This window comes from Neofelis nebulosa, chromosome 6 (genome assembly GCF_028018385.1).
Source record: "Neofelis nebulosa isolate mNeoNeb1 chromosome 6, mNeoNeb1.pri, whole genome shotgun sequence".
Classification (NCBI taxonomy): Eukaryota; Metazoa; Chordata; class Mammalia; order Carnivora; family Felidae; genus Neofelis; species Neofelis nebulosa.
This window is the reverse complement of record NC_080787.1, coordinates 143,344,015-143,370,440: the sequence shown is the minus strand read 5'-3', so window position 1 is coordinate 143,370,440 and position 26,426 is coordinate 143,344,015. Positions and strand designations below refer to the sequence as shown.

Below are 26,426 nucleotides of genomic sequence, written 5' to 3'. Positions count from 1 at the left end.
TGCTGGTGGAAAGCTGTAGAAGGGGCACGTTCAGTCCCAGGAGCAATTCCTTCCAAAGAGCAAATGTGCATCTAAGTGGCTTCTGGTAGTGTGACCTACACTACTCATACATCAATTTTAGAAAGAGACTGATTCAAAGCTGGGTGAGGAATTAAAAAAAAAAAAAAAAAGAACCTTAGGCTTCAACTACCTTCATCATCGGATAAGCACCGCTGGGCTGATATTGTCAAAGCAGGAGCAGGAAGACAGGTCTCTATTTGGCTCCTGTTAAATATACCTGGACCTTCACAGCACAGTGTTAATCGCTGTTTATGGACAGAGACCACGTTAATGCCACAACAAGCTTGGTGTTGACAGAAAGACTTTCTTCAGGAACTCTATGCCCAAGGAGACTCTCTTAAAAGCTGTTGGAATTTCTCAAAAGATGGTATACCCCAGAAAATGGTATACCCCACATAAACCACAAAAATGGCATTAACAGGAACCTGGTGTGATGAGGGCTGGCACACCGAACTCACTCAATGGCAGCCTTGTTGGCTCAAAACTAACACCAGCCTCTTTGGGGGATTCCGGTGGCAAAATTAACCTCTCTGTAATAAGTCTTTACAGAGGACTTTTCTGCTCAAAGTCAAACACAGCCTATATATACATTTCCTCTCTTTCCACTGTGGGTAAGCCGAAAAGAAATTCAAACCCTTAAAAGCAGGGATCAAATGGTCATCCATTCTAAGGAAACCAAGGAACTTAATATTGAATGCTCATCAATTCTCGATGCGTTCCTCTCTACTCCACTCTTCACAGAGGATCACAGGAAGATCACAGCCAAGCCAGTGACTCTGCGAGGTTCTTTGCTTCTCGGTGTACTCAGCTGGCTGAACGGGCCAGTGTCTCCTGAGAGTGGGCTGCAGAACACTCGAGCTAACAAGTCAACTTGCCGCATCCTGAGCCACTTAGGACAGCGGTGGTGGTTTGGGGAGCATAACCCTCATTGAGAGAACACCACACAAACACAGCAGCTATCATTTGCTGAGAACTTCACACATATTATCTCATTTCATCCCCAAACCCTTGGCACACAAGGGTTCAAGAAAAGGTAGGTCCTACCTCTCAGGTAGAGACCTGCCTCCTTTAGACTAATGGCCCCAGGGCAGTGTGAATGAGCCCACTTAACAAGGAAGCTCACGCTACCCCAGACTTCCGAAGGAAGCGGACAGCCAGACCCAGGAATGTGCACTTCAAGTTCATCAGGTGAGCCTTAAGCATCACAAAGCCTGGGAACCATTTTCCTCAACTTCATACATACCAACGAGTCCTAAACACCAGTAGGATGCTTCTTTTCTAGAAAAGCAAAGATGCTGAACAGCGAGCTACAATCACTGCCCTGGTTCCTCAGGATCTGCTACTGTGGCCAGCACTTTTCTTCAGTCAGAAGAATAAAGGGTTTTGTTTTGTTTGCTCTAACCTGATCAAGAGACTAAAGCTAAAAAAGATAAATTTCTGGATACCTAAGCAAACCAAAAGCAGACCAAAAGCCCTAAACTCAATGTGGCTTGTCCCCAGGGCCTCACACATTTTGAACACCCAATATGGGGTCAGTAAACATTCCTCACGGAAAGTCAAGATAGGACCAAAACAACAGCTCAACAACTTCTTCTGATATTCTTACGTTTCTAAACAACAACAACAAAGACAGGTCTTCCCTTCCAGAGCACCAGCTGGGTTTTGGGGTTGTTGTTTGTTTTTTTTTTTTTTTTTATATTTTGTTTGTTTGTTTCTTTTAATTAACAGGTAGAGGAAAACAAAATGGGAAAATCTTCCTTCTTTTCAAGTATTGGGCTGTCTTCGGGTAATGCCAAGGGAACATGAAACTGGGGGAAAGGCAGACTCTGAGATGCCCACTCCTAACTATAACTCAAAATTATATAAAAATTGCTTATCAAAGTCATTTAAGTTGTTTCCTTTGTGTAATTTTTAACTGTTTTTTAGCAAGAAAATGGGACTACCTTTTTCTAATTCGATGGCCAAAGGACAACAGGGTAATTTTATTTACTTTTTTTTAACGTTTATTTATTTTTGAGACAGAGAGAGACAGAGCATGAACGGGGGAGGGGCAGAGAGAGAGGGAGACACAGAATCGGAAGCAGGCTCCAGGCTCCGAGCCATCAGCCCAGAGCCCGACGCGGGGCTCGAACTCACGGACCGCAAGACGGTGACCTGAGCTGAAGTCGGACGCTTAACCGACTGAGCCACCCAGGCGCCCCTAGGGTAATTTTAAATAAAACATGAAGCTACATAGGAGAGGGAAGAGGAGACTCCATGTTCGGAATTCCTGCCACGTAAGGAGCCAGGCTGGACACACACAGATGTAGACTCCCTCATGGTGACCCATTCGGCTGAGGGGTAAAAGCTCGTCTTCCAGATGATAAATCAAGGTTCAATGTCTTCAGTACAGGCTCCCCCGGAAGCAGAGTCCAAGCCAAGGGCAGGGGTTTACAAGTTCATTTGGAAGGTGGTCCCAAGAGGCCCAAGTGAAGGAACAGGGAAGGTGAGACCAAAGGGGAGAAATCCCATAAAAGGTGTGCAAATGAGGTTGCTACATGCAAGTGGGGCTCAATTCCTCAGGGACCACCTGAGGAACTGGTCCGCACCTCAGGACTGTCCCCACGGTGGGTAAGGAAGCCAGCGCGTCTGGCTACCCACCTGCACCCACGGTCGCACAACCGGCAAGCATAGCCAGGACTCGGATCCAGGTCTGACTCAGAGGCTGCGTGCCTGCCACCACCCCATCCCACCTCCCACCTCACAAATGCAGGCTCCCGAGTACAACCACGATACGGTGCACAAATGAGGGACTCAGTCTTTTCCTCTTCCAATTCCCCACCCCGCACCTACCCCTTAGTTTCTTTTTCCCCATCCTTAAACACACACAGATTTCCTTCTGAGATATTCACTCACAGGCATCTTCTTTCTTTATAAGCTACACAACTACTTCAAAAAAGTAAATAGGGGCGCCTGGGTGGCTCAGTCGGTTAAGCATCCAACTCTTGGCTTCAGCTCAGATCATCTCTCAGTTTCGTGAGTTCCAGCCCCACACAGGGCTCTGCCCTGGCAGCACGGAGCCTGCTTGGGATTCTCTCTCTCCCTCTCTTTCTGCCCCTCCCCACTCACACTGACTCTCTCAAAATAAATAGACTTAAAAAAAAGAAGAAGAAAATGAAGAAGGCAAATAAATTTGCCAAGTGTTTGGGGAAGCAGCCCATTATGGCTGTTCTGTTTCCAACATAAACACGTTATTGTGGAACAGTAAGGGACAGAGACAGCAAAAGCCCAGGCACAGGGAGGTGGCGGGATCCTGGGGAGGACAATTCAGCCCCGCTGGACACACGGTCTCCCAGGAAACCAGGGAGGGGTCAGGGGGCTCTCCCCAGATGGCAGGAAAGCACCGTCTTGGGACGGACGAACAGATGGACGTACTGCGGCTGTGGAGGGACCTGGAAGAAGACCAGCTGTGGAGAAGCACGACCAGTCTGACCAGCTGAGCCACGTGTATACACAGACATCGGTATCCCTTAGGGAAGCCAGAAAGGCTTCGAGCGTTAGAATGGCTCCCTGGGATAAATAATACAACGGCTTTCTGACCTAGGACCTCTTTGTACTGTTTCTGCACAAAACAAACAAATGGGGTAATAAATAAGTTTAGCTGACCTGCTTGATCATTACTATTTAAAAAAAAAAAAAAAAAAAGGTAAATTTGCCACTTACGCTGCTTTCTATAGAAATTTATTCTTACAGTACCAAAAGTGCTACAGACTCTGCAATGATTTCTTATTATGATAAAATACATAGAGATATAACAGGCAGTGAACATATCCCTTAAGAATAATGAATCCAATGAACGGACATAGGCATGTGTTATACGGAACACTCAGGCCTGTAACAGAGCCCAGGGTCACTGAGTGATGGCCCTAATATAACCAAGTAATTAATTAGTTCCATCATGATTTTTGCTTTATGACACCCGTTTTTGTATGCCAAGAGTCAATTTAATGGCATTTTAAATTGGAGTACAGTCCCAAGAGAGAAGGAGAAAGCACTCTACACCTTATTGAATCACAAATCTTACATCTGATTTTTTTAGTTCCAAAAATGACCTAATAAACTTGCTTTATAATTAAATCTGAACAACTCCTCTTTTTGTGTTTTTCATTCATTTCTGGTAATCATGCAGAGATGTCAGTCGGAAATCTGTTATCACCGCAATTAAGAATAAAAACTCCTTTGTGTGCACATAACAATAAAGACCCTATGCTCAGTCTTGTGTGGGGGCTTGACCAGCTTCCCCCAGGAATACAAAGGGAAACTACAGGTTTTCAGTATTAGCTGGAGCCTCTGACTTACTTGCCTGCAACATATGAAGTACGCATGAATAATAAGCTCAGAAATCCACACCTTCAGATTAATTCCTCATATGGAAATTTTACCTTTAGAAAAATAAACCGGCATACAGTTTTTCATTTTTAAGTGTTGGCAAAATTTTAAAATTTATGGCCTACATTAAAAGTTTGCAGTTTAGGGGCACCTGGGTGGCTCAGTCAGTTAAGCGTCTGACTTCCACTTAGGTCATGATCTCGCTGTTCGTGGGTTCGAGCCCCGCATCAGGCTATGTGCCGACAGCTCGGATTCTGTGCTTCAGATTCTGTGTCTCCCTCTCTCTCTGCCCTTCCCCTGCTCAGGCTCGCTCTCTCTCTCTCAAAAGTAAACATTAAAAAAAAAATTTAACCTTTAAAAAAAAAAAAAAGTTTGCAGTTTACTGAGAAAACAGTACTTAACAAAAGAGACAGAGAATTAAATCGTATCAACTCTTCTAAGAACCTAAGAGATTGCTGCAGAATGTTTTTGCCTTAGAGTCAACTGAATAGAAAATCAACTTTGGCATTTATGTTGGCTTTTGTTTATCTGCAATCACAGAGCAATTACAATACAAAACACTGTGGGTGATTTTTAAAGTTTCTGCGATTTTAAAGAATACTATTTTGTGCAGAAATTTATTTTCTTTTTCGTGAAAGTGTTCCAATTTCTACAATGCATGGAATTTTTATTAAATCTACTTGGTTGGCATCTGTGCCCCCCTAACAAGTGACAAAACACTCTTCGAACAGCCTAAATAACCTAAGTTTACAAGCAAAATTACAGCTTCAAAATATCAACTGTTGATAGCAGCAATGAAGAAAGGGAGAGGAACAGAGCCTTACCATTGGTTGTATTCTTTTTAAAGTTATTCAGGAATTCCTCCAGAAGCTGGGACTGGTTTGGAGGGGGCAGCAGACTCTTCTGGTCCTTTGAGAACAAGTCGCTGTCTGACCGGGAAGAACACAAGTTTCCTTTTGTGTCTGGCGGCCGGGCGATGAGAGTGAGCCCCACGCTCTTCTCAGAAAACAGGGTCTCCATCTGCTTAAGGTCCAGATCAGACACAGCTTCCCCATTTAAGGTCATGATTTCGTTGCCCTTTCTCAACCCTGAGAACAAGCAAGAGGAAACAGAGGGAGAAAAAAAAGAGATGACTGGAAGAGATATTTTAACATGAAGGAGGAGGACGGCTACGAGCTCAAGCCATGTGTCCGTAGGGACCGTTCCGCTGAGGTCTTCAAACAAAGTGCTGAAGAGTACAGCATGTGGATGCCACTGATAACAGATTTCAGCCCACTCAAGACTGGGGTTGGAAGGAACGGTTTTGTGGGGGCGCCTGGGTGGCTCAGTCAGTTAAGCGTCACCTCGGCTCAGGTCATGATCTCGTGATTTGTGAGTTCGAGCACCGCATTGGGCTCTGCAATGACAGCACAGAGCCTGCTTGGGATTCTCTCTCTCCTCCCTTCTCTCTGCCCCTCCACCCTCCCTTCTCAAAAATAAACAAACATTTAAAAAAAAAAAAAAAAAAAGGAGGAGGAGGAACAGTTTTGGGTTTTCTGGGGGCAGGGGTTAAGTAAGCTTTACACCGAATGTGGCGCTTGAACTCACAACCCCAAGATGAAGAGTTGCATGCTCTACCGAACGAGCCAGCCAGGAAAGCTCTTTGTTCCTCTACCTGATGTTAAATGCCCTGTGAAATAACACTTGTTTTCTTCCACTTTCTTTCTCCAAGTACACATGCATGTGTCTGTGTGTGTGCGTGTGTGTGCGTGTGTGTGTGTGCGTGTGTGTATACATATATATGTTGTCTCTGTATATGTACGTAGTCTCTTTCAAAACACACCCCCCACACACAAATACTCTATGCACATACATATGCATTTTTTTTAATTTTTAAAAACGTTTTATTCACTTTTGAATGTGACAGTGTGAGCGGAGGAGGGGCAGAGAGAGGGGGGAACAGAAGATCTGAAATGGGCTCTGTGCTGCCAGCAGTGAGCCTGATGCAGGGCTCGAACTCACAAACCGTGAGATCGTGACCTGAGTCGACGTTGGACGCTCAACCGACTAAGTCACCCAGGTGCCCTACGCATATGCTTTTTCAATTAAACTATTAAGTTTACTTTATTTTTAATTCTAGAACAAACCATTTTCTGACAAAACTGTAAGAAGAAAATTTCCCTAGGCAGACTGCATTCCACAGTTTTGAACTAAGAGAGAACAGAGACACCGCGTGCCATGCGGACCTTCTCCATATGCCAAGCCGTCAGGGAGAACGTCACTTATAAATATTCGGCTGAGATGCTGATGCTCGTCCACCTGCGCTGTCACTGCAAACCCTAGGAGTGAAAAGAAGAGAAAAAAACAAGTCTAAATTCAGCACACTAATTAATTTCTCCAACTCAATCAGCAGTATTCCCCTGGACATCTATTCTCACAAGTACACAGTGTCAAGAAAGTCAAATCACAAGTAATTTGAAAACACAGATTATCTAGCAGGGGCAGGAAAAGGGGAACGTGTCAGATCTAAAGGTTTAATATGAGCGCACAACCCTATTCAAAAGCGGAGACAGGGGCGCCTGGGTGGCGCAGTCGGTTAAGCGTCCGACTTCAGCCAGGTCACGATCTCGCGGTCCGTGAGTTCGAGCCCCGCGTCGGGCTCTGGGCTGATGGCTCAGAGCCTGGAGCCTGTTTCCGATTCTGTGTCTCCCTCTCTCTCTGCCCCTCCCCCGTTCATGCTATGTCTCTCTCTGTCCCAAAAATAAATAAAAAACGTTGAAAAAAAAAAAAAAATTTATAAAAAAAAAAAAAAAAAAAGCGGAGACAATCTACCCACGTGTAGAGCAGCATTATCTGCAATAGCCGAAAGGTGAAAACAAGCCAACCATCTCCCACCAGATGAATGGAAAACAAAACGCAGTGTAGACATACAGAGGAATTATTCACTCATAAGAAGGAAAGAGATTCCACTGCACGCTGTAACAGGGCCACACCTGGAGGACGTTATGCTCTGTGAAATAAGCTGGTCACAAAAGAACAAATACTGTAGGTTTCCACCCAATATAATGTACTCAGGGCAAATTCATACAGACAGAAAGCAGAATGGTGGGGGGTGGGGGGCAGGGGCCGGGGGAGGAGGAATGGGGAGTGATTGTTTAATAGGTACAGAGTTCCAGTTTTGCAAGATGAAAATAGCTCTGAACATGGACGATGTTAATGGCTGCACAACAATGTGAATGTATTTACTGTCACTGAATGGTCATTTTTAACCGTGCTTAATGGTTACAGTGGTAAACTCTGTTATGTGTATTTCACCACATTTTAAAAAAAATTTTCTAGAAGTTGAAACCAGAGGATATTCTTACTGAAATAAATAAAATTCGAATACAAAATGTTTGTTAAGAAACAACTCTATATGGGGTTAGGCACTTTAAGTAGGTAAAAAATCACTTGGATGGATACCATACGTGCCCTAAATGTGACCACATGCAAAAACCCAGGTGAGACAGCTCCTCCTCAGAACGCACTTGGAGAGTGCCCTTCTCTGGGATTCCACAGTTAGGAGCACTCGTTTCCCTGACTAGGTCCCAGAATAAGGTGAGTTCTTTGCCAACAAAAAGAATGACGTTTCCCTGTTTCCTCTGTGCCTCAGGCAGAGCCTTGCAGATGGTGGTCATGAAAGGGTATCTTTGTAAGTACCCTCAGTTATTCAAAACACAAAGAAGATTCACAAATACCCACCACATAAAGTAGAGCGGAGGCCAAAAGAACACAGACAAAATGCTAAGAAGGCTTCAAAGGGAAAACCAACACAGCATTGGTCAAACAGACTATGTAAATTAAGAAACAAAGAGCATGTCCATTATATCAATTAAAAGAAAAAAAAACAACAAAGAACAAATCACAAGAAAACATTAACATATTATAATGACTGGAATTTGATCAGGTGGATTCGTTTCAAGGGGAAAAATTACATCAACGTATCCAACAAGAAATAGTCTTTTATGGAGATGTGTACTGATCACGTCTAATTATTGAGTGCCCATGGTAAAAGACAGAACAAAATATTGAAATGAACATTTAGACAAGAGCACAGTCCATGAGGAGCTCAAAGCCAAGTTTAAATACATACATATGGAAATGCAAGGATCAAATATTACAAAGTAACTTGGGTAACACTGACTATTAATTTTTAAATTGAAGGTAAAGCAATTAGATAAGCCTTCTTTACGAAAGTTAGAGCTTCAGGGGGTGTCTGGGTGGCTCAGTTGGTTAAGCGTCCGACTTTGACTTCGGCTCATGTCATGATCTCATGGTTTTTGGGTTCGAGCCCCACATCAGGCTCTGTGCTATGCTGTCAGTACAGAGCCTGCTTGGGACTCTCTCTCTCTCTCTCTCCGCCCCTCCCCCACTCTCTTTTCTCTCTGTCTCAAACATTAAAAAAAAAAAAAAAAAAAAAGTTAAGACCTCCAGTTAGTTCTTGGAAGGCATGGTGGATTTACACAGAAAAGAGGAAATGGGGCAGGGGAACCGTGAGGGGCAGCATTCCAGGCAGGTAAAAAGTTGAGACCAAAGACACGGGGGGGGGGGGGGGGGGGGGGGGGGGGTGAATCAGAAGTTACTCAGCCTAGAACAGCACGTCGTACGCAGGAGATTCGTTGTTACTCTTAATCACCATCATTTCAAACTCATCATTCCTTTTAATTACTTTGGCATTTTTCCCCAGTGTTAATGCCTCTCTTTTTAGCCCAATATAAATAAACAGAGATGAAAGGAAAGAAAGGAAGTTCAGAAACCACGGTCATAGTTTACACTAAAACGTAAACATAAATTTTAAAAAATGAGGTCCAAGATCCCGGGGCAAACTAAGCAAGGATGGACAGGGGTTCCCTGACAGGGGTTCCTAGGCTCACCGAAGTCAGACACACTGCCGGTCTTCGTGAGCTGCACGTCATAAACGCTTAGGGGAAAGATTTCTATTTCATCATAAACCTACAAAAGGAAAACAACAAAATCAGAAAATTTAATGTCACGGTGTCTTGGAAACTTACTTCGATGATTTTCAAACTAGATGCCAAATTCAAATGAAGACCCGCCCCCGCCGCCGCCCCCCCCCCCCCCAACCACATACTTCTAAAATCAAGAGGCCATGGATGGGGCTCAAAGTTCCCTTTCTAAAGCCTTTCTAAATGCACACCACTTGCCTGCTCTTGCATACATTCGTATGGCGCAGGGACGCAGTCCTCGACACTTTCGTCTACTAATCTTCGAAGCTGCAGGCCATAGTGGCTGGGTTCCAGCTGCCGCATCTGTGAAGAAAATGACAGCTACTCAGATTTTGCATGTTCTTTCTAAACTCATCATGGTTCATTCAAAATCAAAGTGGAAATTCCTGAAGGAGATACCGTATGTGGCTTGTGGAGTTTAAACCATATATAAGAGTTCAAATTTAAATGTGCAAAAAAAGAAAGAAGCCACAGATCATTATTTTTAAGAATGTTTTCTCTAAACGGGCGCCTGGGTGGCTCAGTCAGTTAAGGGTCTGACTTTGGCTCAGGTATGATCTCACGGTTCATGGGTTCGAACCCCTTGTCAGGATCTATGCTGACAGCTCAGAGCCTGGACCTGGTTCGGATTCTGTGTCTTCCTCTCTCTCTGACCCTCCACCACTCACACTCTGTCTCCTTCTCTCTCAAAAATAAACAAACAGTAAATTTTTTTTTAATAAAGAGGTTTTCTCTAAATGACACTGCTTGTCACTAAAGGCAGGAGATGTACTTTTAAGAAGTTATGGTAGTATACACCTGATAGATCTTACCATCTCAGCAAATACTATCCTTTTATACATTGGTTTCACCTAGCTTGAAGTTGTTTCTCATTACTAATTTGCGAAATGTGAACAATCACAGAATTAGGATTGCGTACTCCAAAATTTTTTCAAAAGGAAAGGGTATATGCACGCACTCATTTGTTCGTTCAGGAATTGATCCCAGGCCTATGTAACTGGATCTAATTGACCCACTACTGCTTCTGGCATCCTCTAGCATCTAGAAGACTTATGAACTTCATAACTGACGTTGTGGGTATAAAGCAATATTGTGGGCTGTCTGAATAAAAACCTTACATGACAGAGCGAAAGGAAATTAATTTTCATAAGAATGCAAGCTACATATATAAATGGTATCCTAAGGCTGAAGTCAAAGCAAGAAAATTAAAAGATAAATAAATTAAAGATCATCCACACCTATTGTGTACCTGGTAAAGAGTTACCAAAGTCTACATGCTTTTTCTTACCATGTATTTGATGGCATTTTCTCTGAAACCTTAAAAATAGCTCAGCTCTGCTACGCCACCTGGTGGATTAAAAACACCTGCTCTGACGTGGAGTCTTCTCTCAGAAGTTTTTTTAAGACTTGGCATAAATGTTCTTTTCGGAAGGAAAACCTAGTTTGAATAATGAGTGAAACATCATCTCATGACAATCTCCAGGCCGCAACTGTGAATGGTGTATCAAGTTACTTGTTCAGTCTGGAGAAACTCGGTAAAACTGTTTAGGATTAAATCAAACTACTTCCAAGTTTATGCCACTTTCTTCCAGAGCAGCGTCTCTAAGGAATTTCAATAACAACCATCTTCAAAATTATTCTAGATGTTAAAAATTATTCTAATACATCTCCATTTAATTCTAAAGGCGTATATAAATTTCAGTAAAACAGCTCAGGTTCTCTTCACGAAGGCAAGGGGCCATAACCTAACAACTCATTCTGCTAAAAGACGGAAGAGGAGAATGCGAATTAAGTTAATAAACAGGACTATCAATAAGCATGTTGATTAACAGATGTTAATCTTTTGGCATAGGAGGGCAACATTAACGATTATTTCTACGGAGACACAGTTCTGCAGCCAAACCCATTACCTTGCACGCCAAAGTCAAAATATCTTCTACTCTATGTTCTGGCTTGATCGTTACAGTAACTCCTTGATTATCCTGAAAATGAACATAAGTCTGGACTTCCCATGTGTTGTCTCGGGGAACACCATCAGCTGTTGAACCGTATATATGCAGAAGTTCATCAACCTGTTTTCAGACACCACAAGGAAATAGAGACAGATGTGATAAACAAAGGACAGACACTACTAAAAAAATGTCCCTCGGATTCATTGTGTATTTTATAGAAAGCCCTGCCGCAGTTCTTCTGCCACGTCTGGCTTCTCCTAAACCTCTGGGACGGACAAGCCCGGTGTCTCTTCAATCACTGGACCCACAAAAACTGAAGCCCAGGAAGGCTGACTGGAAGACAATGGATTCCTCATCCGGTGTCCTAGCCACGTGCCACTCAGCCCAAGTTAGAACACGACACTGTGGCTACAAGCGGGCTTGGCATCCACGCTCGTGGGTCTGGAACTGCCTGTTGACAAGGGCCCTGTGAAATCTGCATTCCTGACCCCAGTGAATTTCAGCATGCTCTTGTTTATGGCCACTGATGCCTGCCCACAATTTAACCTGAACTGCACTTAATCCAAGCATGTTTCTCTTCTCTCTTATTTCTACTTGCTTTTTTCAAATCAGTCTCTAATCCTGGAGGCATTTTTTTTTCTTTCTTTCAGTTATTTCACATCTAGACACTTAAAAATCATCATCTCCAAACATAGCACCTTTAAAAGGAAGCTTTTCCCAAAGATATTTACTTCCCTAGACCCCATTATCATGGTAATTTGATAACCTCATGCTAACATGATTTATAAACAAAAACGGTTAACATTTATTAAGCAACTCGGAAATGTTGTCCTCTGGTTAGGTTCTTACACTAGCCTGGTAGAAAAGACTTGGGGATTAGAAATAAAAAAACCTGGGGCGCCTGGGTGGCTCAGTCGGTTAAGCGGCCGACTTCGGCTCAGGTCATGATCTCGCGGTCCGTGAGTTCGAGCCCCGCGTCGGGCTCTGTGCTGACAGCTCAGAGCCTGGAGCCTGTTTCAGATTCTGTGTCTCCCTCTCTCTGACCCTCCCCCGTTCATGCTCTGTCTCTCTCTGTCTCAAAAATAAACGTTAAAAAAAAATAAAAAAAAATAAAAAACCTGATGTTCAAGTTACACACTCTACCGTTTAATTAATAGTAGGACAGGACATTCACGTACTGAGCCTTGTCTCCTATTCTGTAAAAGGGGATATTAATAATATAATTACTTAAGTTCATTAATACAGATTTTGCAAGCAAAAAAATATAGATGTGAAAGTACCCGACGCACTAGAAAATGTTACATATAGATTCAATACGATCACATTATTATATCCTACCTATCATACATTAAAGTTATCATCAATGGATGACTTTACTTTGAATGTCATGCATTAAAAAAAAAAAACAAAACCCTCAGAGCAAAAATTCCTCCAACGCAGGATTAAAAAAGTAGAATAGGTACATTAAAGATTTCAAAAGAACAGGTTTAAGAAAAGCAAAGGAAGAATCAAGTTGTCTGTGTTGCCTTTTGGAAAATGTGGTATTCTTCTTTACAGTGACGTTTCTAGGTCTGTCATGGATCTGTCATTTTCTGGGAAGATGATCATAGCCCAGAATGAGTATCCACCTCACGTGCCAAACCAAAAGAGAAAAAGAGAGGAACAGATAGATGCCTGGAGCCAAGGAGCAGGAAACCAGCACGGACCCGCTTTCCCCTGAAGGATCCTATCTCATACAGATGGCTTGTCCTTCTCTGATTCAACCTCCGGATACTGTGTCTCTGGGGAGTGACTTCAGCCAGGTGCATCAGCAATGAGCAGGTACCGCCTTAAAGGTACAGACCTCACCTCTCAAACCACGCTTGCTCGGAAGCAAAGTAAAAGCCCAGCAGAGGTCACTGCGGAGTAAGAAACCACACAAGAAGCCAGGCCAAGAGGAAGGAAGTCCAGTACTCCTGCAAAGCAATTTAATCCTGCACTTTTAGAGCAGAACAGGAAAAATGTAACTGAAGAGCGACAGGTGGGGGGGGGGGGGGGCGCACACGAGAAATGCAAACTCACAACTTTCCTGCCCTCTTGTCCCCATCCTTCACTGTCCATCACAGGGCACCTGCCTTACACGGGGCCAGATGGAAGAAGCTTTTTGGTTTTTTTTAAGTAGGCTCCACACACAACATGAGGCTTGAACTCACGCCTCTGAGATCGAGGGTCGCGTGATGCTCTACTGAATGAGCCAGCCAGGCGCCCCTGGATGGAATCAGCTTCTCACATGCTATCAGTTCGCTCACTACTAACAATGCAACCCCTCTATGCATTGTCCTGACCCTCTGTGGAACAGCTGAGGAAAATGAGGCTCAGCAAAGTCTAGAAACTTGCCCAAGCCCAAGCTCACACGGTGAGCTGGGATGGTGGTACTATGGGGGTCTGAAACCTAGAAACCTGGCTGCAGTCTGTGCTCACCACTGCACTACAGAAATATCAACCTGGCAGTTACCTCCCCACGAAATGGACACACAACCTTTCTGGATTCTTTTCTGTTATTCCACCCACACACTACCGTTCTAACTGGACAAAATGGCTCACCTGACACTCCCAGCACCCTCTTGCCTCCAGAACCTTATTCATTTTCATTTCCTTTGCCTGCTTTATCTTCCCATAGCTTCAGGGCTGAACCCCATACATCCCTCAGCCTTGTTTCAACTGCTACCCCCTCCACCACTAATGAAGTCTCTCCTCCTCCCTTCCCTCCCACCCCTAATTCTACTCAATTAAAGGAGTCTACTGTCAGGGCTCCTGGATGGCTCGGTTGGTTAAATGCCCAACTCTTGATTTGGTTCAGGTCATGATCTCATGGTTCACGAGTTCAAGCCCCACACTGGGCTCTCTGATGACAGTGTAGAGCCTGCCTGAGATTCATTCTCTCTCTCTCTCTCCACCCCCACCCCTCAAAATAAATAAATAAACTTTAAAACTAAATGAATAGGGGCACCTCGGTGGCTCAGTCACTTAAGCATCTGACTTTGGTCCAGGTCATGATCTCACAGTTCATGGGTTCGAGCCCCACGTCGAGGTCTGTGCTGGCAGCTCAGAGCCTGGAGCCTGTGCTTACCTCTCTCTCAGTCCCTCCTCTGCTTGTATTCTCTGTCTCTCAAAAATAAATAAATGTTAAAATTAACTAATTAATTTTTAAAAATGAGTCTACGGTCTTTATATCCCTGTTGTAGCAGTCAGCTATGCCCAGCTAACTGGACAGTCATTTTCAGGCCACTCTCACATCCCCAAGCAGAGAGCAGAGGCTGTCTTTCCAACTCTGAGTCTCCCTTGACCCTTGACACAGTACATTCTGCATCCACCACATATCCAGCACATGGGCACTGAACTGGATGCAACTAGAAATTCACAGTCATACATAGGCTTGAAAGGTGAAAGCTGCCCTATTTATACAGTGTCAAGATTTATACACTCAATCTTCCCTAAGTTTCAAGAAAAGAAATAGGAGATTATTGAAGGGGAAGAAGTCCTGGACCAGAGAAAGGCTGCAGGTAAAGGCCAAAGTGGAAGGAAGGACAGACTATTCATATTCTATTCAATTAAACAAGGCTTTGTGCCTACAGCTGCTCCATGGAATCCTTTCCCGAGTCTCACCACTGACCTAAGATTGAGTAAATGATGGAAGAGATGATGCCTATCAAAGCCAAGGCTCTGGAAGATTCCTAGCCTCTCAGGAGATCCTGCAATGAAAATTCAAATGCAATTTTGTCCTGTGCATAACACACAACCTCAAACATGCAGTTGAAGAAAGGTAAAAATCTGGTTATTCCAAAGAAATACCAGGAATATGGAGCTGATTAGTGAATTAGAATGAGAAAAAAAGAAAAGGCTAGGTGTTTACAGACCTCCTACGTTGTCGTGAGCTTTGCCCACTTGGAGTGAAAACTAAACTGATTCCCTCAAGGGTCAGTGCTGTCCATCCATGCCGAGAATATATATGTACATGGCTTTACTTTCAATAAGCCAGATAAAATATTCTCCGGTATTCTTTTTCCTAAGACGAACAGAGAATCTTGAAAGCAAGCAAACAAACTAAGCCATCTGGAAAGCTCTGTTGCCAGACTATCCTTTGCAGAGGCGCTCTGTGCACCTTTGAACCACTCATCCAGAAGCCCATGGTCGGCTTCTCCAGCAAGGCTGTGCACCCCCAACCTGCCTCCTCCCCCAGCTCTCCCCACAATCCTCCCCACTAAAAACTAGTTCCCAATTAGCCCGCTCAAGGTTTCCCGTTCCTGGAGAAGATGAACATAGCAAAATTATAACAGACGATCAATCCGGTCAAATCCCAGCCTCGGGGTAGACTGCTTATCTAACGTCTCTGGGCTTCCGTTTCTTCACATTTAAAGGGGGGCTAAAACCTTCCAGCTTCATGGGGAGGTCAGGAGATTGGTGTGAGGAATGGCGTTTGAAGGCACATAAACTGTAAAGGGCTGGTACAATGCAAAGGCACTGTTCTGAAATTTAGTCGGGACTGCAGAATCACATCCTAGTAGCCTTAACCACCAAAATTCGACAATGGCCGCTGTCAAGAACTGCCTGAGATCCATCCTTTGTTTCAAAACCTTGGGGAGCTACCAGGGCCCAGACCACCGTGTGGTCAGCTCTGGCCATCCACGAGATGATGGGATCATCATCACTGAACCACAGGCATGGCCACTACAGACCCACTAGCTAAGGTCTGCCTTCCTTGGAGGCGACTTCTACAGAAGCGTTTATTATTACTATTCCATTAATGGTCCTGAAAGCACATGTCAAATTACTTATGCTCAGTGTGCCTCAAGGAGAGAAAATTGAAACTCCGCATGTTCTCACAGCAGATGCTTTTGGATCAAATGGCTTGTAATTACTACTTGGATCACTGAAGGGAAGTGAGTAGCAAAATCACAATCTGGCTGTCACAAATGGGCCCTCTACCACAGTTGCTGATAAAAGGAAAGTCTATTAGCAAGTGAGATGAGGAGAAAACACAAAAGGAGTTACATGCTCTTGGTTTTCTTAATAACGGTAAAATGTCATGGAGGAGAAAAGTGTTTATCTCCTTCTTGGGCCGATGCCCAAGCATCAGTTGATCTGAAAAGCAAACAAAGACCTATCTATCTGTACATGTATGTAGGCTGTGGAGGGTTCCACACTCCTAACTCTATTTCAACAGACTACTAGGTTATGTTCAGGAGTAAGTGGGTTTCATTCACATTTTCCATTTAAGAAACCCACATTACTAACGTTGGAGCTAATGACTCATGTGACAATACTTCATTCACTCGCAGCCACAGAGAGTTGGGACGGCCCAAGCCAATTTTCCAAGACAGACAGCCAAGGCCTCCGGGTCCACTATTTCTGCAGTGAAGCTGCTGGGGTAGCTGTGGGCCAGAGCCCCAGTAGGGGATCTGTTGTCACTATCTCCATAACAAACACCTCCCTTCGAACACTGCTTGCGACTCGTTATTGCTCATCAGAAAGTACTCTATGAAAGGCTTTCATTTTGGGCTCGCCAAAATGTCCTTTCAAAAATGCTCAAAAAAGACTGGCTTTACTCCAAACTTACCAGATTTTGAATCAGGATGACTCAGTGTTGGGACTGTTACCGGATGCACCAATTAGACGGGAATATTTAAAAATGCCTGTGACCCCTCCCTACCAAGGCTCAGGAGAGGCTGCCTTTCTGTGCCGCTAATGGACATGATACACTGACTATATGCAAATACATGTGCAACTTGTAAATACTCTCCAAGAATGATTAGCAGAGGAAAACCAGTGAAATGTTATTCAACTAGCTATAGGCAGAATTTTAAGTCCCAGAGACACAAAATACAAATATCTCTAATTCCACCGGCAACTCAATTTAAACCTAATTATCTGAGTACTGTCGCGCAGAAATGATAAATACACCATTAAAGTAGCCGTAGAAGTCAAAAGAATTTTTTCAGTGTCCCTATGCCAGAGGCAAATTTTAGTGAAAATAGGAATAAATGTTTAAGCTCATATGCTTTAAAAAACAGACTGAATATTTGCCTCTCATCCAGGATAGCACTGGTGGGACCTAGCAATTAAATCACAAGAAGATCATTTGGTAATTTGAGCCCAATTTAAATAAGCACTAAGCTTAATTCTGACCATCAATAGCTTTTTTAGCAAAATTTCTTTTTTTTTTTAATGTTTATTTATTTTTGAAAGACAGAGACAGAGCATGAGTGGGGGAGGGCCAGACAAAGAGAGAGAGAGACAGAATCTGAAGCAGGCTCCAGGCTCTGAGCTGTCAGCACAGAGCCCCATACACGGTCCAAACCCATGAACTGTGAGATCATGACCTGAGCCAATCGGACGTTTAAGAACCAACCCTTCCCCCAGGCTCCCCAGCAAAATTTATTTTCAAAGTCTGACATAAGTTCCGTTAATAAAAAATGCTTTGGTGATATAATTTCTTAACTTCTAAAGAACGTTAAATTGTTATTTAATGAGGGAAGAGATACAACCTTAATATTATGGTTTTTGTACTACAGATCAAACACTTCTCAACTATTATTAAAGGACTACATCTAATACAGGCAAAAGGCAGGTGCATCTGGGTAGCTCAGTCGGTTGAGCGGCCAAATATTGATTTTGGCTCAGGTCATGATCCCGGGGTTTTGGGAATGAACCCCTCACTAGGCTCCACACTGTGCATAGAGCCTGCTTTGGATATTTCTCTCTCTCTCTCTCTCTCTCTCTCTCTCTCTCCCCCCCCCTCCCTCTCTGCCTCTTTTCTCCACTCGCACTATCTAATAATAAAAATAAAAAATTCTCTAATAGAGGAAAGGAAAATTCATTAAGCGATACTATACCCTTAGCAGGGTGCTACAGACTAAGAATGTCTATAGAACCATTAAATATAAACTATACAGAGCAAGGGTCCCTATTACTAGCCTCCCCAGGAGACACGGCTGGGTCATATCACTAAGGGTTAAAGGTAGTGAGAAACAAGGAAACACAGGTGTCTCCCGCTTTTCCACAGTTCACAATGTGCTACTTTGCTTTCATGCGAGACCTATATGTGTACCTGTTACAGCTAACTGAAAGGAATCTATAGATTTTCACTTTGATGAAATCAGGCAAAAAGCAAAAACGCGTTCAGTGTCTGCTTTGCAAGAAGCCATTATAGAGACAGGACGCACACCCCACAAGCAAGAGCGGCACCACCAGCCTCCTTCCCTGGGAGCTACACTCGGCACCTGAGCAGTGAACGGTCTCGTGTCTGGGGGCATCTGAGCTCTACCTCCGTTTATTTTGCACATCCTTTAGCAAGATGTGCCCGAAGGTATCCGAAAAGCCTAAGAGGTTATTTTTGAGGTCTGGGAATGCTCAACATTTTTTCCATGTAAATTAATCGTGTCTGCCTCTCTGCTTTAGGACACTTCCGCTTACAGAAGGTTTCACAGGAATCCCCTACTCTCAGTCAGTGGGGAAACCTGTAATGGCGATACAATTTTTTTTAATCAAGTGAAAAAAGGAGGACGGTGACTCCGTCTGGATTTTGAAACAGGCTGTACATGGGTATAGAAGTAAAGGGGCAGGGAACGGAAGTTGTTTCCTGACACTTGTTTACAGAAGTGTGACGTTTTGATGACGCGATTTATAAAAAGGAAGATCTGGATTTGGCATCCTTGTGGCCCCACGGCTGCTCAGATCTAGCAAAAGGAGAGCACTGGGAACAGAGAGAAACGACGCAGCGACACGGCCCCTGGCACCGGCCGTGCCCTCTCACACCACCCCCTCTTGCAGCCCCTGACCTCTGAGAATGGGAGGTCAAGGGGAGTGGGGTTTTGGGCGGACGTTTTCTGTCCCATTTGAGGACACCTCAGGCGGAGCAGCCCGCTGGGAGCAGGGTCGACAACAACAACAGCATCCTCAACAGCCCTGGGGCCCGCAGTGGGAACCGAACTCACCCGAAGGCAGAAGAGGGAGTTGTCTGTGTCGTAGGATTTGAGGATCACCAGAAAGCACCTCTCTTACCCCTCCCCTCGGGACCCATCCACAGTGTAACACTCAACCATTTCTCGGTTTTGTCTAGTCGAACTGTCAATCGACTGAACGATCCCAATTAAGTGACTGAAATAACACTTCCTACTTCTGCAAAAGCGTATTAAGATTGCCCAAGCCTGTTGAAATCGGGTTTCAGCCTCAACAAATAGTTTAGAGGTTCACTGGCCGTAAAACCCAACATGAAGTGATCTGGTGACGGTGGCAGAGCAACCGTTCCGTAAACACAAAACACAGCTTTGAGGGGAAGGTAGGAATTTGAAAACAGAAACAGAAACAGAGAAAAAGCATACACTCATCCAGACAACCTTTACCCTACTCCACAATCCCATTCAGGAACGGTTCTGAGCCACCGTTCAGTCGAGCCATTCTGGAGACTAGAAATGACCCTTTGCTCTCCACTGGGGGCACCTGGTGAGCCACAGCATGGAAGTACTATCTGTGCAGATCTCTGACAACCCTGAGGGGCAAATGCGATTTTGGATTCACTACACTCTCAAACAAGGTAAGTACTGCTGAGCCATCAGGATGCATAAGTGAAAGTCGCTATTTTGATTTTAGTCTAGCCATGCCATTTTCAAGAGAGGTTCTCCAGGGGCGCCTGGGTGGCGCAGTCGGTTAAGCGTCCGACTTCAGCCAGGTCACGATCTCGCGGTCCGTGAGTTCGAGCCCCGCGTCGGGCTCTGGGCCGATGGCTCGGAGCCTGGAGCCTGTTTCCGATTCTGTGTCTCCCTCTCTCTCTGCCCCTCCCCCGTTCATGCTCTGTCTCTCTCTGTCCCAAAAATAAATAAAAAACGTTGAAAAAAAAATTAAAAAAAAAAAAAAAAAAAAAAAGAGAGGTTCTCCATGAATTGAGAGATCTTCAAAATTACTTGGCACTCTGAGAACATTTCTTATTTACCCACTAGAGACCATCTGAATACTAAATTTATTTTCAACAGATTCACATAAAGATTCTGGACTGGCACTGCCCACTAACCTTGGCATTCGCATCACCGGTGTAAAACAAGATGGCTGCCCCCTACAGGCACATTTCCCTCACGGGAGTTACAGAGTTTTGAGATGGCAGAATTCCAGAAAATCCTTAACTGCTACTTCGTTCAAATATCTGATGGACAGGAAAAGGCCGGGGTGGGGAGACAAATGAAATGGCGCTGCAATGTTCATTTGGCAGCTACCCCTTTTCAGTATTTAAAATTTTAAGTTCCATAATATTTACAGGATCTTCACATCAGAATTTATACTAAGTGTTAACTGTGCTACATTTAAAGTTTTAACTTTAACGTTGTCTTTTTTTTTTACTTCCCATACGGTTATATATTTCACTTTCCCATAATGCCATATATTATTCAAGTAATCCTGAATCTTCTTGATGTTGTTTTTAACCAAGCAGTACACATTTCTGAAGATGTGAAACAGAGCTCAAAGCTGAGATCACAAAACCACCATGATCAAGCTTGTAACTATGTTCCGAATGTGCACAGAACAAAAACTGTAAAGAAATACAGCTAAATATTAAAAGTGGTTGTGTTTGGAGGTGGGTGGCTCAGTTGGTTGAACACCTATCCAACTCTTGATTTCAGCTCAGGTCACGATCCCAGGATCGTGAGATAAAGCCCCGCATAGGGCTCTGTGCTGAGCATGGAGCCTGTTTCAGATTTTCTCTCTCTCTCTCTCTCTCTCTCTCTCTCTCTCTCTCTCTCTCTCAAATCAAAAACATTAAAAGAGGTAAATAAAAGGGGTTGTATTTCAGTAGAGGAACAAGGAACAATTTATTTTCTAATTTTTGTCTTCTAGATTTTGTAGTAAAATAATAAACTTTAAAGGACTGGCCATTTAAATGGATACCTACAGCACATCTATTTCATTCAGTTATAGAAATAAAAACATCATAATTTCGTATCTTTTTGAAACAAACATGTTCAGGAGATGGGCTAGGTGGGTGCCCTAAGAAGGGCACTTGTGACGAGCACTGGGTGTTGTATGTAAGTGAGGAATCACTGAATTGTACTCCTGAAACCAGTACTGACTCACTGTATGTTAACTAAAATTTAAATATTAAAATAAATTTTAAAAAGAAAATAAGTAAATAAATAAAACATGTTTAAATGCTTTTTTCTCAAGAAATCTTACATTAAGAACATTTATCGCGTATGATGGAGTAAAGACCATATTATGCTCATATATAGTTAGTTACATGTCAACATTTAAGAAAAATAAGCAAGTTATCAAGCTATTTATCATCATTACATAGAATGGACTGTCTTGGGGAGCCTGGGTGGCTCAGTCGGTTGAGCATCCAACTTCAGCTCAGGTCATGATCTCAGAGTTCATGGGTTCAAGCCCCATGTCAGGCTCTGTGCTGACAGCTCAGAGCTAAGGACCCTTGGCTCTGTGTCTCCTTCTCTCTCTGCCCCTCCCCTACTCACACTGTTTCTCTCTCTCTTAAAAATGAATAAACGTTGAAAAAAAAAAAACAACAAAACAGAATTGACTGTCTTGACTAAAGCCAAAATTTGACTCAAATAACATTATTTAAACTTCACAGAAGTTCAATTCAAAAATTTAGCCCAGCATTAACCAATGGTCTACTGTTGAACTACCATCGATAACAAAGAAATATTTTTCCCTTGATAACCAACACAAGAGAACTTTGCAATTAAAGAACAAGTCGAACCACAAACTTTAAATGTGACACTCTTTCCATCATACAGGAGTATATAAAGATTGTATGGGAGTATGTAAAACAGAGGCCATGTGACAGAAGGTTCATGTGTCTCCGCCCCCTTAGGTCAACCTAACCACGCCCAACCCCCTCCTCCTTTATTGTTTCAGGGCTGTGAACAGGTCAAAGGAGCGGGTTCTATGGGTTATTTATGCAATTCGCAAAACTAGGATACACAATCCAATATCCATAGAACATTATAAAGATGTTACCGGAAGCATATTCAGAATAACAACATGCTAAAAGTAAAAACAAAACTTTGTCAGCCTTAATCACATTGTTCCTTCTCATTGAAATGATCAGAATATCACAGGACGACTCATCTTTTCAATAGTCTTGGAAAAAATAATAATCCTAAAAACACATCAACCTGCAATATAAAATCCAACATCTTATACCATATTAACGTCATTAGGAAATGTTTCAGACAGGAATATTCAAAATGTTCTAAAAACCTTCACTGTGCACAGGCCCCATTTCAGCAAGAGGAGCTCAGATTATTTTTAAAATATTAGAACAGGTGCCCTGCTTGGTCAATAAGCAGGCTGCAATAGCCCAATGCTGCAGACCTCTGGATCCAGGTAGGTCAAGGCCAGCCCTGGCCTGCGGGCGCTGTGCGAACAAGCGTGAGGAAGTGACTTCACCTCTGCAGGTCTCTGGCTACTCATCTATAAAATGTGATAACAAAATGCCTACTTTGTTTCATAAAGATGAAGTGAGAAGAGTGGCACAATCGATAGAATTTGGTTGCCGTTAGTCTATTATTAATTTCACGTGTTTGTTTTAATAGAAACTCTTATGCGGGGGGAAAAAATTCTAAAGGCAATGAAGAGTGTGAATTCTTTTCTGATTAGTGTTATTTTTGAGTTCCAGGCGCTGCAGGTGTGAGCAAGGCGTGAATACCTTTACAGAAGCGCCAAAAAGAGGTCGAGCCACTTGCGTGCTGTCATTTGGAAAAAGCCCGGGCTAACGGCTGCATTCCTTTGAGTCAACTTTTATCTCATTCTTAATGGATGATGAACATTTATGATGTGCTGACTATCAAGGATTTTCCACTAAGTCTGCTGTCCCTCCCGTACCGAGGAACTCGCCTGAGTTACGGAAGGTCTTTTCTCCTTCCCTTTTCTTGCCAGCGTGTCCAGTCCTTTTAACGAAGAAAATATGCCCTTCTTGTTTCTTGCTCGCTGGGTCAGGGAGAGTGTTCTCTTCCGGAGAGCAGAGTCATCTCGAGAACATACCTAATTAAAAACACAGTTTAAAAAAATCTTAAAATGTCATTATTTGGGGGACAGGATTCACCGTTGCCTGAACTGGAATAAACCTTGCTCGCTTAGCCTGTGTCCTGACCAGCACCGAAAGCTACCGCATGCCTCACATACCAGAAACGCATGCGCCCTTCAGATGCCTCTTATCTGGACAACACGAACCTAGTTACCACTTTCAGATCTCTCCAGGGTGGGCAGCAAGTGGGCAAAATGATCTGCAGACCCCCAGGCGGGAGCCAGTACTCGCCACAGAAGCCAGCCGCCCAGAGGCCATTTCGGAAAACCCAGAGAGGCTCCGGGAAGCGCAAACAAAATACGCTTCACTTAGTCCTCGAATTCTTCACACACCTGTTGCTGTTCTTCAGGGTTTTCTACCTTCCTGACGGTACGAAGCCTACCAGACAGAAAGGCAGATGCAGATGCGAATATTTAATCATGGTCTACGAGTGGCTGGCTTCCTCGAAGAAACAGCGGAGAAGCCAGGGCTCTTGACAGCAGGATGCCTCCCGCCCTCCAGGCCCGCAGTGTCCGGCCCAGGGTGGCCCCTGGTCAGTTACTGGGTCAAGTCATAGGACAGCTGAACTGCAACCAGCTGGGAAAAGGTGAGCATCCACAACTCTCCCCGAAAGCCACTGAAACAGCCTTTCCCAGGAGCTTACCAGAGCATGGAAAGAAGAAACGGACAAGATGCCCAACCTGCCAAGGGCCAGCTTGGAGGGGCGGCTGGCGGCAGCAAGGAGGCTCTTGGGGTTGGGCAGCTCCCCGCCTTGGAGGCTGGCCAGGTAGCAGCGCGTCCTGAACAGGTCCATGTGCAACTTTTCCAGATTCTGCTCCCACTGCTGGATCTGTTTTGGAAAGAACGGGGGTAACTTAAATTAAAATGAGAAGTTTTCGTGGATCCAAGTGAAAATAGGATGCCTTTCACAAACCGCCAAGGAAAAATTTGTTTCAGCAGGTGCCACACGGTTGAAATCAGCCTTCCCTGCTCACCCCATCTCAAGCCCTCCTGCCTAAACACGCCAGGTCTGACGGCACTGTACCTCATCAGGAGGGCAAGAACAAAACAAAGCCGGGGGTCCCAATACAAAACCACACATGCCGAGACAGCAAGACCCTTGTTGAACTCCGGCACCCTGACCCATGGCAACTTATGGCAGGAGGCACACCCGTAAGCCAGTTACTTCACTTTAATTTCCCTGCACATTTACAGCCTGTGATCTTCAACCAGATTAATGGAATTGCACACAGAGGCTGGATAATGGACACAGTGACTTTGCACAACAGCACAGTGTTGTGCATTCTGAATAAATGACTCAACATAATAAGAAACAAATGGGGGATAGGCGGGATCCTGGGTGACTCAGAGCCCTGAATCAGGCTCTGTGCTGACAGCTCAGCCTGGAGCCTGCTTCGGATTCTGTATCTCCCTCGCTCTCTGTCTCTCACACTCTGTCTATCAAAAATAATAAACATTAAAAAAAAGAAAGCCAATGGACTTCGGGGATAAAGACAAAGAGAGCTTTTACTCCTATTTTTAAGTGTATAGAGAATAATCACCATCCATACATATAAGCGGCACCTGGGTGGCTCAGTTGGTTAAGCGTCTGACTTCAGCCCAGGTCATTATCTCACGGTTTGTGAGTTTAATCCACGTGTCGGGTTCTGTGCTGACAGCTCAGAGCCTGGAGCCTGTTTTGGATTCTGTGCCTCCCTCTCTCTCTGCCCCTCCCCGGCTCATGCTCACACTCTGTCTCTGTCAAAAATAAATAAACTTAAAAAAATTGTTTTTAAATATACATCTGAATAAATTAAAACACATCTAAATTATTTACACAACTGAAATTTCTATGTGCTTCTTCAAAATTGAACTTATGAATTGGTAAAGAAACATATTCAAATTCGGGGGGGGGGGGCACTCCCCCTTCTTCCAAGGATCAGAACACATTTTGTTTGCGTATCACCTTTGAAAAAGGCTCTAGTCGCTCACCAACACCAGACTCAGCGGCAGGGCAGAAAGCTGGCCTTCCAACGGTGGCCAGAGCCATCGCCACATACAGGAGAAGGTCTGCAGCAAAGGCTTGTCATTAAGATTCACATGTCACTTCGTTTGCAACAGCTGCCTCTCTAGTTTGGCCATGTTAGGCATCCAAGCAGATTTTAACTATGCACAGCAAACTTTCCTTTAAGGCCAATCCTTAATACTGGGTAAATGGTATTTTGCAAGATCTCCAACACTGAACACTATGCTCACTGCGGTCTCTCCGGAGAGAAAAGCAGTTACAAAGTCTGGCTTTTCTCCAGACTCCCTCCAAGTCCTCTGGATGGGTACCTCTAGAAGGTCACCGTATACCTCCTCTCCGTGAAAGAAACACGATGAGGGGCGCCTGAGCGGCTCAGTTGGTTAAGCATCCGACTTCGGCTCAGGTCATGATCTCACCATTCGTGAGTTGGAGCCCCCCGTCAGGCTCTGTGCTGTCAGCTTGGAGCCTGGAGCCTGCTTTGGATTCTGTCTCCCTCTATCTGCCCTTCCCCCGCTCATGCTCTTTCTCTCTCAAAAATAAAATAACCATTAAAAAAATTCTTTTAAAAAAGAAAGAAACACAATGGCTACAAGATTTAAAATAATTTGTTGATTCATCATGGTGTGTCAACAAAACAACAAAGTCCCAGAGTATTCTGAAATTCTCAATCTCCATAGTGAATTTAACCTGTTTAAGCTTCTGCACATCCTTATTAGCGATGCGATAGCCTCCTGGGGTCAGTGAAAACCAGAATGATGTGTTGGCTTTTAAAAATGAACACGTCCAGGCCATATACCTGAAGAGTCTATTCATTAAGCGTGAAGCCCATTTCAAACTCCAACAATCCTGGTTCATAGCCTTAGTGAGGACCACAGCTCTAGACTAACAGGACAGTCCAAATTGAAACTGCAAATCTCTTCTCGAGCTTGCCACACGAGCACATTCTAGATTCCAGAAGTAACGAAAAGGTATTATGCGACCAT

General features: G+C 43.9%; 1 protein-coding gene across 3 annotated transcripts in view; it reads right to left on the bottom strand.

Annotated features, from left to right (window-relative positions):
• The window catches only part of TIAM2 (TIAM Rac1 associated GEF 2), a 111,766-nt gene that overhangs the window by 59,742 nt on the left and 25,598 nt on the right, over nucleotides 1–26,426 (bottom strand). The window contains exons 6-12 of one of the 3 annotated variants that reach the window (XM_058735741.1): nucleotides 24,082–24,267; nucleotides 23,237–23,395; nucleotides 11,324–11,485; nucleotides 9,612–9,716; nucleotides 9,321–9,399; nucleotides 6,654–6,746; nucleotides 5,253–5,516 (exon numbers count right to left, since the gene is read on the bottom strand). In XM_058735741.1, the coding sequence (XP_058591724.1) occupies nucleotides 5,253–5,516; nucleotides 6,654–6,746; nucleotides 9,321–9,399; nucleotides 9,612–9,716; nucleotides 11,324–11,485; nucleotides 23,237–23,395; nucleotides 24,082–24,267 (1,048 nt within the window). Of the gene's footprint in view, nucleotides 1–5,252; nucleotides 5,517–6,653; nucleotides 6,747–9,320; nucleotides 9,400–9,611; nucleotides 9,717–11,323; nucleotides 11,486–23,236; nucleotides 23,396–24,081; nucleotides 24,268–26,426 lie in introns of those variants that run through there. The other 2 variants (XM_058735742.1, XM_058735743.1) reach the window with 2 other exon arrangements.